The sequence below is a fragment of the Drosophila innubila genome (assembly GCF_004354385.1).
Source record: "Drosophila innubila isolate TH190305 chromosome 2L unlocalized genomic scaffold, UK_Dinn_1.0 5_B_2L, whole genome shotgun sequence".
In the NCBI taxonomy this organism is placed as follows: domain Eukaryota; kingdom Metazoa; phylum Arthropoda; class Insecta; order Diptera; family Drosophilidae; genus Drosophila; species Drosophila innubila.
In genome coordinates this window covers 5,666,077-5,678,535 of record NW_022995373.1, presented here as the reverse complement: position 1 = coordinate 5,678,535, position 12,459 = coordinate 5,666,077, and the positions used below count along the sequence as shown (strand labels likewise).

General features: G+C 33.2%; 1 protein-coding gene across 2 annotated transcripts; it reads right to left on the bottom strand.

Annotated features, from left to right (window-relative positions):
• Window positions 1-5,370: 5,370 nt before the first annotated feature.
• LOC117782560 (ubiquitin-conjugating enzyme E2 G1) lies at window positions 5,371-9,629 on the bottom strand. 2 transcript variants are annotated; one of them, XM_034619584.1, is made up of 4 exons: window positions 9,519-9,629; window positions 9,405-9,463; window positions 6,692-6,794; window positions 5,371-5,816 (listed from the first exon to the last, which is right to left on the bottom strand). In XM_034619584.1, the coding sequence occupies exons 2-4, from the start codon at window positions 9,448-9,450 to the stop codon at window positions 5,459-5,461; spliced, it is 507 nt and encodes a 168-aa protein (XP_034475475.1). In that variant the 5' UTR covers window positions 9,451-9,463; window positions 9,519-9,629; the 3' UTR covers window positions 5,371-5,458. The 2 variants fall into 2 exon arrangements, with proteins under 2 accessions (XP_034475475.1, XP_034475473.1); XM_034619582.1 differs by having other exon boundaries at window positions 9,405-9,628.
• Window positions 9,630-12,459: the final 2,830 nt, after the last annotated feature.

Sequence of the window (12,459 nt, the reverse complement as noted above, 5' to 3'; positions counted from 1 at the left end):
GTCAAAAAAGTTTTTTATCAACTCCCCAAATTATGCCATACACATTGAAACTGGACTTCTAACACTGTTCCAGTACACCCTGCATCTACATTTCAAATACGGCAACAAGGACTTGCAGATGGACTCCAGGCGACTACCTAAAATCATTGTGCAACACTTGCTAGACACTTGAGCTCAGTTTTTTTTTTCGCATTTGGGGAACCATGGCAGAAACCTACGATATTGACATGTATGAAAACAAAAGCAGCTCATGGATAACCTGGCAAGCAAATCTTTTAAAGTGTATTGATAAAAGAGAGAGGGCCGAATTTGAAGGAAAAGCTCGGCAAAGCCAAGCAAGATGCATATATAAACGTTTGAGCTTTAACCTCACGGATAGGCTTGATGCACAGGCCATCCCGCTTATATTCCTAGCCAGTACTGAGATATTCAGACTCAATTATGTGCCTCACAGCACGTTGGATAGCCGTTGCATGGACATAGACAAGGAAGAAGTCAACATATTTCTGAATGGCAGTGACACATAATTTGTATGAACACAAAAATGGTTGAGATTGTCCAAAAAATAAATCTGGAAAATCATCAGGCTAACGGCTTAAGAGCCATGCCTTGTTTTTTATTAGATCTCTTATCCTCAACTATATTTTAATGGTCATGAGGTAAACGTAACGCCACACTAAATTTAAAGTCAAAAACTTTATTTTTTTTTAAATGTCAAATGTTAAAGAAAAAACACAAAATAATATATATGTACATTAGAGTGGGTCAATTTTTACTTTCAATCTACGATGAATTCTAAGAAGAATTGCCCAGGAAACCATATATCTAAAATCAATATCGAGCTTCCATTTTTTTTGAGGAAGGTTTTCATGTGTTTTGTATGGCGGAACTGTCTGTTAAACTGTGAAACTTAATCCGAAAAAAAAAAAGAAAAACTCCAGATACAGGCCAATTTATGATGAGTTTAGAGATAAGAATTAAATGGCAGTCTTAACTAGTTTTTTTAAAATTGAATTTAAAACAAGCACTTTTGTCAAGTTTCAATAGAAGTGCTTATTTTGCATTAATTTTAAAATTCAATTAAAAAGAGACCGCCAACTTATTCTTATCTCTAAATTCATCATAAATCGCCCTCTATTTGGGTTTTTTATTTCGTTTTGTTTTAGAGGTAAGTTCCACCTAACAGACAATTACCAATATATGAAATATGTATAACTTCTCCGTAAAAAGTGGATGTTCGCTATTGATTTTAGACACATGGTTTTCTAAGCAATTCTTCTTAGAATTTATCGTAGATTACGAATTTCATAACCGCTTTGTGAATTTTTTTACTCTATACAAATTAACCCACTCTAATGTACATACTGGCAATGAGTTGATTATATTAATAAAAATACTTCACTACTGCTACTACTACTACAAGAAAATTTAACATACTAACCATCAAACATACATAAATATATGATTATTTGACATATATAGATTGACATAATTTAATGAACAATTGAATTAACAGAAGAAATGTATATTAACATAAAATTAATTAACATAACATTTATATAACATGTCTAACATAAATTATACTATGTTAATATAACATTGATGTAACATGAATAGCTAAAATTATATTATGTTATTATAACATTAACATAACATGTGAGCCTGCGTTACCCCCACCCCTCCAGACAGTGTGCAAAGCGAAACTAATTTGCTTAATATATTCTTTGTTTATTATCCGATCGCAATGAAATTTCAGCATTCATCATAAAGATGGTAACCTATACCTACTATATGTTGAATTTTAAATATGTATCTATTAAATTGGGCTTGTAATTGGATATTTTAGTTTTTTGCCGATTACAGGAAAATTGATTTAAACTTGATCTGCGTGCATAACATAGGAGTATTGTCACCAAATTCGGTAGCTCAAGCTCTTATAGTCAGCCTAAGTAAGGGTATGAGTAAGATTATGGTTCGTTTTTAGAATGAATTCGTTTATTTACCGCATGTAGGAGGAACTGGCGACAGTGCTGTAATCAATGCATATTACACAGCCGTTTCGGTGGAAACTTAGTCCTAAGAGAAAACACTATCTTAAAATCTCATGGTGAATTTTAAAATAAATAAAACTTACGATCTATCATCGGAGCAACTTTGAATCCATCCATGCAGTATAATTGTCTCTGAGATCCAGGTGATTATATGTCCTCCATATATCATATTTCCTCAAATATCCTCTCTGTTTATTAACCGATCTCGATCTCGATTAGCATACCTCAGGACTTGTCCCTTCATCCTGCGTGCCAAGTATCAAGGATACAGCTTTAAAATTGCTCTTGTTATTAGATTTTATATCATTTACGTGGGCGGAAGTGGGCTTGGCCAAATTTTAAAATAAACTTGATATAGGTCAACATCCTCGAAGTATTGTCACACACTTTGATTGCTCTAACTTTTAAAGTCTCGGAGATAAAGGTGTTTAAAGTAGTGTACCATAATTCTCACGAATCTAATCACTAATCTAAAATGGGTACTATTTTGTTGGGTACCGAGCTAAAAAAAGAAAAATAATTGGCATTGTGCACTGTGCGCAAAAAGGGTGAGCTTATTATTTTTTTGATTAATTTATATTTTTATTTAAAATTTGTATATAAAACTGAATTTTGTTCGTCACAAAATTGGATATCAGAAATTTTGGGGTTAGAAATTGCTTTTGTCACTAGACTTTACCTCGTGTAGAGGTTTTTTTTGTGGGATATCAGAAATTTTTGAATTGACTTTTGCTTTTGACATTGTAACTTTATCATTAATACAGGCAGATAATAAAATATATAAATTTAGTTGTTGAATTTCTTTCATATAAAAAAAAAATTTTCTTTAATTATAAAGAAAACTAGGGGGCTCCGCCCGCTCGCGTTGCTACAGTCGAGCATACTCTACTGTCGGAGACCCCGTACTTACTATGAAAAAAAAGTTTTCATACTAAGACTTGGATTTCGCCCGATCGGTTCTATGACAGCTATATGATATAGTGGTTCGATTAGAACCAACTTTGGTCAGGATCTATAAGTCTAACTTAAATGCATATTTTATCAATTTGGTTTAAATATCTCATAAAACAAAAAAGTTTTTCGTAATAAAACCTAATTTTGACCCGATCGGTCCTATGACAGCAATATAACATAGTGGTCAGATTTGAACCAACTTTTGTCAGGATATATTAAACCAAGTTAAATTCATATTGTATCAGTTTTGTTGAGACATCTCAAAAAACCAAAAAGTTTTTCTTACTAAAACGTGATTTTCGACCGATACAAAAATGTATATATTCAGCTAACAGGTAATATCTTCCAAGCCCCTCAGCCGAAATTTCTGTTTCACATACCAAAAAACGCAAAAATTTACGTACTACACCATACATACAAACATACAACAAATTTAATAAAATCGTTGGAGCCGTTTTGTCAGAAATCGCCAAAATGTAAGCTAAAAAACTTTAGTTCACCTGTAACATGTTACCTGAGTACTTTTAAAAAAAAGTTTAAGGGTACGCCTAAAATCCCTCAAACACACCTTTCCAATGATATCTGGAACATATCTGTACCTTCTATGGTTTGGAATCTGTTGAGGTCTAAATTTTAGCGGGATATAGCGTTTTCCCGCTAAGCTAGCGCTTTTTTCAATAAGTTGTAGAACAAACATTTCTAGAGTTTCGAAATGGAATAAATCCATATCATTACATCTAAGCTATTTTAGAGCTTTGATACAAACAGGCACACAAACAAACTGACTTTTCATTTCATTTAGAGAAGTCCACTAAAATTTTAAATTTAATTATCTTTTGAGCTAGTTGTCAGATTTGGGTGATCGAGGTATTAATCGACGCGTATTTTTGATAAGAATTTTACTAAAAGGCCCCAACGGTCCCATTAGCTGCAATCATTAAAATTTTTCCCCTCCCACTTACACCCTATCTCATGAACCAGGTGAGTTAGCATAAGTTTTAGTACGCCAAAGTAAGGACTAAACCTTTCGATCGTTATATAGCTCGATCTGATCGGACAGTCGTAGCAAATTTTCATTGTTAGCTGTATATTTTGCTAGTCGCCTTTCACACCCTTCGTGCTGCTTTCGTCACTAGCGCAAACTGCCGTCCGCAGTGATATCATATACGTGTAGCTATTATAGGAACAATCGTAGGCAAATTAAACTTTAGTATGAAGAACAATTTTGTTTTTTGAGCTATCTTAACCAAACTAACAGAATATGTCTTTATTACCACATGTTGAACGCTGACCAAATTTGATTAATACTTTTTTGTTTCTTAAGATATCTTAAATCGGGCTGAGTGTCAACCCCTCAAAACCAGAACTGGTACTGTTCACCAGGGACTACAAGATTCCTTCTTAAATTCCCCCAAAACTCAACGACTCTTGTCTTTCAGTGCTAAGACAGGTATCTGGGAATAGTACACGACCAGACTTAATGACTCCTCCATCCTGCCATGCAATTCTTTTTCCAAGAGAAAACAGTTTCTTTAAACACCATTCAGCGTGTTCATTCCCCTTCGAGAAGAATGGATCTCAGCACAGCCCGGACCCACAAATGCTCTATTCTCTATATACTCGGAGAAACTGAGTATAAACCAAGCTTTTGGTCTCCCCACTGCAGCGTGCTTCAAGCGGAAGTCCTAGCACTAGGACACTGACTGTTAGGAACATATGCGGCAAGACTCGGAGCACCACATAATGATATCTGCAGGAGCTGCAGAGACGAAGAGGAAGTTAAAACGGTGGAGCACTTTTACTGTCAATGTCCTATTCTCTACGAGAACGTGTACTAGATTGGAGTTTCTAGGAATCCCCATTGTAGATAGTATATCAGATCTATCCACCAGAAGCCCATCTCAGACTGCTTATTTTGTCGTAGCAGCCGGATGGTACCCATAGGCGGGAAAAGAAGATCAGCAGATTCCCGGTATCACAATGGGCCTAAGTCAACCAAAAACCCATACATTTCTGGAGCACCCCTAACAGTGTGCTTCTGGACAACACTGGTTTGATATCATAAAAGGCACTCAAGCGATTCTTTTGGCGGCTTTTAAATGCTTAAAAGTTATATCCCAATCGCTGCTCTAACCTCTTGCTTTAATTTGGCTTTAAAAAGTTATCAGCCATGGCATAAAATTGACAACTTTTTTCCAATTTTAGCTTGACCTGTAATTTTTTCCCTTCCGCAATTAATCCTCACAGCTTTACAGTCTGTTAAGGTATCCCTTTATAAGCAAAATACGAACCAGTTTAAAAACAGAAAGTAAATCAAACAATTTAGTAAGCAAAGTAAGTTATCCAATTGTCTGAAGATGAAATCTTAAGTTTATATGTCTATTAATTCAGTTATTCATTTTAATGTATCAAATTTTTTATATAAATATACAAATATAGAGCAAATCCGACTTCTACGAACACTCCTCCTGGCTTTTTCGAACACAACGTGCCACTTTGCGCTTGAAATCAGTGTAGGATTCTCTCCATTCCTTGGCTGCATCAACATTTGCTGGAGACTCATCGTTGGGATCCGCTAACATTGATATCACAGATATCAAGATAGTTTCTACTGTGTGCACCGGCAACCAACGTTCAGATGCTTTTTCGTAACCCCATTTGTCATCTCCAGGCTCGTGCAAAATCGAAATGCAAACATCTCCGTTCTTTTCAATATTTGGATGCCAAATTTCTGTGACGAACTTCATTCGAGGTGGGCGCAGTGGATACTCTTTAGGAAAGTACAGATGCGCTTTGAAAAAACCTCCTTCACTGTTGAAGAAAATTACAAAAACAGTTGTGAATAAATTAAACTCTTATTTATTAATTAAAAATTATTAAAGTAAAACTTTTTAAATCGACTGGATTTAAAGAGATTTAATTTAAATAATTTTTAATATACGCAGGGTCTTAGTAATTTATTAAATGACCAGTTCATAATTTCAACCTGCTTTTACTAACCAGCACGTTTTTATTTTAAACTTAGTTTTTTATATTCAATTTATAGAAACCTAATTAAATCCTTAAGCTAGACTTAATTTTTGTGTACAGTGAAATAGGTGAGTGTTTAACAATTCACTGAATTCGTTTTTGGGGTCTGTCCAGAGATTTTATACTTGGTGGGAAAAAAAACGTACTTCCTTGAGAATAGTTTTAGAATGGAACGATCGCGTCTATTTTACCAGGTAACGAGTTAGAGGCTTTAAAATCAATTTTCAATCAAAAATAAATATAAAAAAATCACGCAAAGCAATGACGTGATCATTAATAGTTATTATTCTACTAATGATTATTATTTTGTTTACTTATCAAAATAGTTTGTGATAATCTGATGTTACAGACTGATAACGGACATTTGAATATAACTATTTAAGCCGATTCCGGATATATTTTTGAAGTTGTGGTTCACTGGATCTTCGTTTTACTTTTTTTTATTTGTACACCTTTCTTAGAATTTTTTTACATTTAGACGTAATGAAAAAATGATATATCTAGATAACCCCTGCAAATAAAACAAACAAGTTAATATCGTTGCAATATCTGATAGACAACAGAACCAATTGTATATCACTCGGTATATAATACGTAGACCGATATGTAAGTATCTTTTCAATATAATAAATATATATTTACTGTAATAAACCTACTAAAGTGTATCTGGTGGTCCAATTATTAGGACTTCCCAACGGAATATATCATTTTCATCGATTAATCCAGCTGAGAAACCTTCTACTGGATTCTTATTCAGTTCTGAAATAAAGGAATGGTTAGAATTTTGTATTGTTAAAATAAATGTTACTTATATTCCAAATTATTTTAAATACTTAGCTATTCATCAAAATCTAAGAATTGTTTATTTTTAAATTATGAACCAATAGATTATATATGGTTTTATATTTATATTAACTCGGATAATGTACACGAAATGTTAATTGTTCTTAGGGACAACAACTAACAAGACTCATTACCTCAATTATTTGAGGCCCAATTGGCAAGAAAGTGCAGAGAGCTTGGTCATTCGTGACGTTTTCAGATTTTAGCAGAACAATAACCCGACACATAACTTGTGGGCCGTTCCAAAATCCAAAAACGTCAAGTATCAATTAAAAGTGCCCATAATAAAATAATTGCACTGGAAGATAAATGGAACAAAATATCACCAAAGTGACCTGAAAACTCAAAATGGTTATTGACCAGAAGAGCGGAGACCTACCAAATATTATAAATTTACTTTAGCACATATCAAATTGATATGAGAATTGCATTTGTTTCTTGATTAATAAGCTGTGAAATTGTTTCAGTCGATTTTGTTGTTTTTCTTGTTTTAAAATTTTGTAAGACAATACATAAGCATATACGTTACTGTCGTAAAATGCAAAAGATAGGTTAAAATTAAAAAAATATTTAGTATACTCACTGTAGAATACCCTGAGCTAAGGCACTTAAATGCTGTTCGGCAAGCCGAAGATTTGATAACCTTGCAAAAAGCTGTATTAAAACGTTCGACATTTGTAGTAAGCCGATTTGAATCAACCAGCCAAATCGTTAAAACGATTTTCGTCCTTCTGTCTGTCTGTCCGTTAGTCCGTCTGTGTGAGCGCCTAGATCGCAGAGACTACTGGGGCAATCAAATTCGACACAAAGGCCCCACGCATATTAAGTGTGTTTTATATAGATTTATAGGGTCAGAAATGCCTTTTTTTCCCTGTTACTTATGTACATAATGTACTTACATATGTACATTCCAACGAACACAATACACCCTTTTTGTTATATTTATTATACATATTTCGGATATTTAAATACTATACGAAAAACTTTCTAGAATAGGAAACAAGTAAAAAGCACTAGAAAATATAAGATACATTTAATTACTATGTAATCAAAACCATTTATTTAAAACTTCGGACAAGGGACGGTCTCGAAGGGAATGGAGTTGTTATTAAGTGTAAATATTCTATGTAATTCCTATCACCTGCATTATCTGTCAGTCAATATGTATTTTTATACCCTGTGCGGATATATTAAGTTTGACCTCATACAGTATATATGTGTATTTTTGATCATCATCATCAGTCGAGTCGATAAAGCCATGTCCGTCTGAAAACCAAGGTCTCAGATATGGTATGGGCTAGGAGCATCAAATATAGAATGTAGACTTCTTATAAAGTCAGGCAGATCAAGTTTATTTTCAAATTTTGTCATGAACAAGGTTACAATGAACCTTATAGTCATACAGATAGATAGAAACTTCATATTTGGTATGTAAATTCCTAGATAGTATACGCAGAGCAAGTTTGTTTATATTTTTGGATCGGACCTCTAAATCATATAGCTGCCATAGGAACGGTTGGCCTCATGTTATAGTACTAACCAATCAGTCAAAAATCAACTATAAGTACAGGGTATCCCACTGTCGAGTGCGCTCGACTGATATACTTGTTTTACTTTAAATTAAATCATTGGCAACTAATCAAAGGCTTCGGAATGTGAATTAAAGTCACAAGTAAATACTATCTAAGATAAAAATCATAAATAAAATGTGCTGGTAAGAAAACTTTCAAGAAAGATTGTACCACATATTTTAAAGTGACTTACTGTAGACTGAAATACTCAAGAAACTTTATCAAATAATTTATTTTCGCTGGAAGATTCAACTAAGTAGAACAGTTTAATTAAAATAACTTTTAATCAGTATTCCCAGCCCTGATTTAAATGTACCTATGCAAGTTTGAGAATTTCCTTTGTCAGAATTTCCTTTGTCCATGTACACATGTATGTATGCATGTTTAATGCTCGCACAACAAATATAATTAATTTATATGTACATACGAGTCTTATGCATATACAAACTATAGATAATAACTACGTTGATTATCTACCACAAGGAATATCGACTATTTACTACCTTCGAATTCCAAATTCTCTTCTTAGCAAGGATGTCAAAACCGGCCTAGAGACCAAATCTGGGAGATAAGTCATATACAAATGTATATGCATATTTTAACTTATATATATACATACATACATATGTAGGTATTTTAAGTTAAGTATATAGTTAAAATTATATATTTGAACATGCAGCATCTGAACGGTCCTTAGACTTATGTATATTAATACATACACGCATGCAAATATATGTATTTGGTATATACACATAAATACATAGTGACATTAATTCACACATGCTTTCATGAATGTCTGGAAAATGCTCTTTTGATTCTTCTATTCTTACATATGTACATATGCACGAGCATATAAATATGTATGTATGCATGCATATACGTTTATAAACTCATATGTACATATATGCAAATGTATATATATATAAATATTCCGAGTTAGACATGTGAAACATACCTGCCAATTGTTTCTTCAACAATAATGATGATTGAAGCTCAGACATTTTAACTTTGTTTCTGGAATATTTTTATGTAGTAGTGCTTTGAAGTTTAACAAATTAAAAAAATTTACTTTACAGAAGCGATCTGCTTTAAAGGACAAATTTATTTTAGCTAATATGAAAGCCGACAATACACTTTTTTCATTCTTTGCAGACGGAACAACGTAATTTACTGAAACAATATGGAAAATCGACCGAATCAAACTATTGTGATCTAGTTCAAGATACGCGTGAAATGGAACATTTTTTCTGTGACTAGTTCTCATTTCATAGCGTGGCTTTCAATGCTCGCCAGTGCTGCCATAAGTCGATAAGAAAAACAGGATAGACGGACTCCGAAAAAGGACAAAAATTGGACAAATATTTTAAAAAGGGACAAAAAAACAGGACAAATCTCAAAATTTAAACTTTTTTTTTTTAGTTTTTAGGTACGCACGAATAATACCATGCATCAGTTTTTGTGTTATTGTGTGTTAATCTATGTTGAAAAATAAAATCAAGGAGTAAGAACCTAAAACAAAGAAAATATACATATGATTTAAGTGTTTTTCAATACTTTTAAGAAACATGTAAATAGCTTTAATAAAAAAGCTTAATTGACAACGGAGATTTGTAATAAACATTACTGCAATTGTTAACATCGCAACCAGCCCTATAAATCACGATTCCCGAAATTTGGGCAAACTTTTTTTTATTCGTTTAGAAGTAAATCGAATCAACTTGAACATGGATGCCACTCACTTCTTTTTTTTTTGAAATTAAAAAAATATTTTAGGCGAATATTTAAAAGTATAACAGAAATTAAAAAAGGACAGATTTCCGGATAGGGGATGTTTCAGAAAAATTCAGTCAAATTCATTTTAATAAGAGACAAATCTGTCCGGAAAAAGGATGATATGGCAGCACTGATGGTCGCATTCACCAGGAAACATGTTCCATGATCAAGTATCACAAATATTGTATAATTGTGATACATCCTAGTATCTACATCCTAGAATGCTACCTTTTTCTGCCAACGCCTTCGAAAAAAATGTATAAAAATTAATACAAACTATGAGAATCGCAGATACGAAATAAAAATAAAATTTATTTACAAAAATGATCAGCGAGCACTAGGAACTCTAATGAATAAAAAGTTATTGAACCTTTTACAAAATGTTCCATCGATTATTAAAAGCCAGTTTATGACTTATTTAATAGGTCAACCTTTTTGACTATGCATACTCAAAATTAATGTTGGATCTGTTGTTATTTATTGGTCAGAAAACTATTACAAAAAATGCATTTATGTTTTTAATTGTTTTAAGCAAAGTACTCTGCACATAAAAATGCATTTCGCGAGGTGTCACCGCCATATAATAAACACGGTTGTGAAATTAGGTAGAAAAAAATTCAGCAGCGGTTTAGATGACCAGTCCTCAGAACAAAAAAACAAAGTTGATAAATCAAAAGGGGTTGTCGGACTTCAACACTGTTTGTGAAACAGCTGATTTTCGCTCGACTGCCTGTAAAAACATTGAAATTTGCAATCTCTCTAATTTGGAGTTGTTCAACTAGAACAAAATTGGTAGAATATAAGATACAACTGAAACAATCGGTGGGTCCTAATTATATACATACAACTATTTAAGTTAGGTACTAACTAAAGTTTGTGAGGAGCGAAAAAAAGTGATATACTTGGACGCCAAGCGTCGAAAACTAGTGTGACCAACGCAACACCGAAAAGTAACCAAATGTTGAGTGGTCACATTGGGGCGTCAGCTGTGGTTGGTTTACATTATTAAATGCGCCATACTTTAAAAATAAATAAAAAGAATACTTTTTAAGATATGGAGAAAGGATTGTTGGCATATTGCCCTAAGCTGAGGGAAAAAGAGAAGGAGGAACGCAGACTACACGCATATTGGGTCAATCTATAAAAATTTCATGGAAATGATTTTTTCATCTAAGTCATATAGGATGGTGTACTTCTCTACTTCTTTTATCCACGTTATCTTATCGTCTGATTTAAAAAAGTCCAAGCGACTTCTTTTCACTTTAAGTTTTGCCATTTCTAAATCAAAGTAATATCTCTTGTGTGCACAACAAACAGCTGACATTTCTCTAATGGCAGTCCTTATATTGAACAACACATATAAATGGTCAGTCGACCGAGATATATCAGCTGTGTTGACAAGCGCCGCACTTTATCTGGGAACTATTTTTTCATGCCTTTTGTGAGTAGTGCACCAGCGGAACTGAAGCGAGATAATTTATATGGAGTTTGGCTAACCGAATGGAATTTTTTCGATGTGAGTACCTACCCTTATTAATAAAAAAATCTACACATTGGTTTTTATTGTCTTCGCTTATTGCTGTTCATTACTACACATGTAGAGTATCCAATATTTTTTTATTTCCTATGTCTCCTCAATGTATTCTAATTAGCTGTGCGATTTCAATATTGAAACAAAGAGCGCAACTGACGCAACAAAGCTACCATTCCACTTTTGTTTATTTTTGTGCGTAGCACTGGCAGCAATGGCTTTCTATAGATCTCAGTTAAATATGGAGCATTTTTTGCTGGCGTCTGACAAACTTTTTATGAGTACTCGCCTTTAGCTTTAATTCTCGCAGCTTATTCTAAGCTGACATCTGGGACACCTCTAGTACCTATTCTGCATTAAGTAAATAGTTATTAACTATCAATTCTAGAAATGCAGAAAATTCCTCAAATTCTTAATTTGTACAGTAGTTTTACCTGCTTTTTATGAAAGCGAGTTACCATAAGCCGCCTTGATAAACACTTTTTTTATTCGCTTAAACGCTAACAATGATTCAACGAACATTGCTTTTTAGACTCGTCACTATCGATTTAATCGAACGTATAAATCGGAATATGTTCCAGAAATATCTGCACTTTCTGAAAGATAAAGAATTGGATAAAGTATTGAAGCTGAAGTACAGGTGGAAACCTATTGAGTAAATCCAAAATTTTTCCTTGTGATTTTGGTTACATTAATGCTTAGCCTA

Coding starts and splice junctions, on each gene's coding strand:
- LOC117782560 (XM_034619584.1), bottom strand. CDS start 9,450: ATGTCTGAGCTTCAATCATCATTATTGTTGAAGAAACAATTGGCAG. Junction 6,795..9,404: donor GTTGAAGAAACAATTGGCAG/GTATGTTTCACA, acceptor CCTTTATTTCAG/AACTGAATAAGAATCCAGTA. Junction 5,817..6,691: donor GGACCACCAGATACACTTTA/GTAGGTTTATTA, acceptor TTTCTTCAACAG/TGAAGGAGGTTTTTTCAAAG.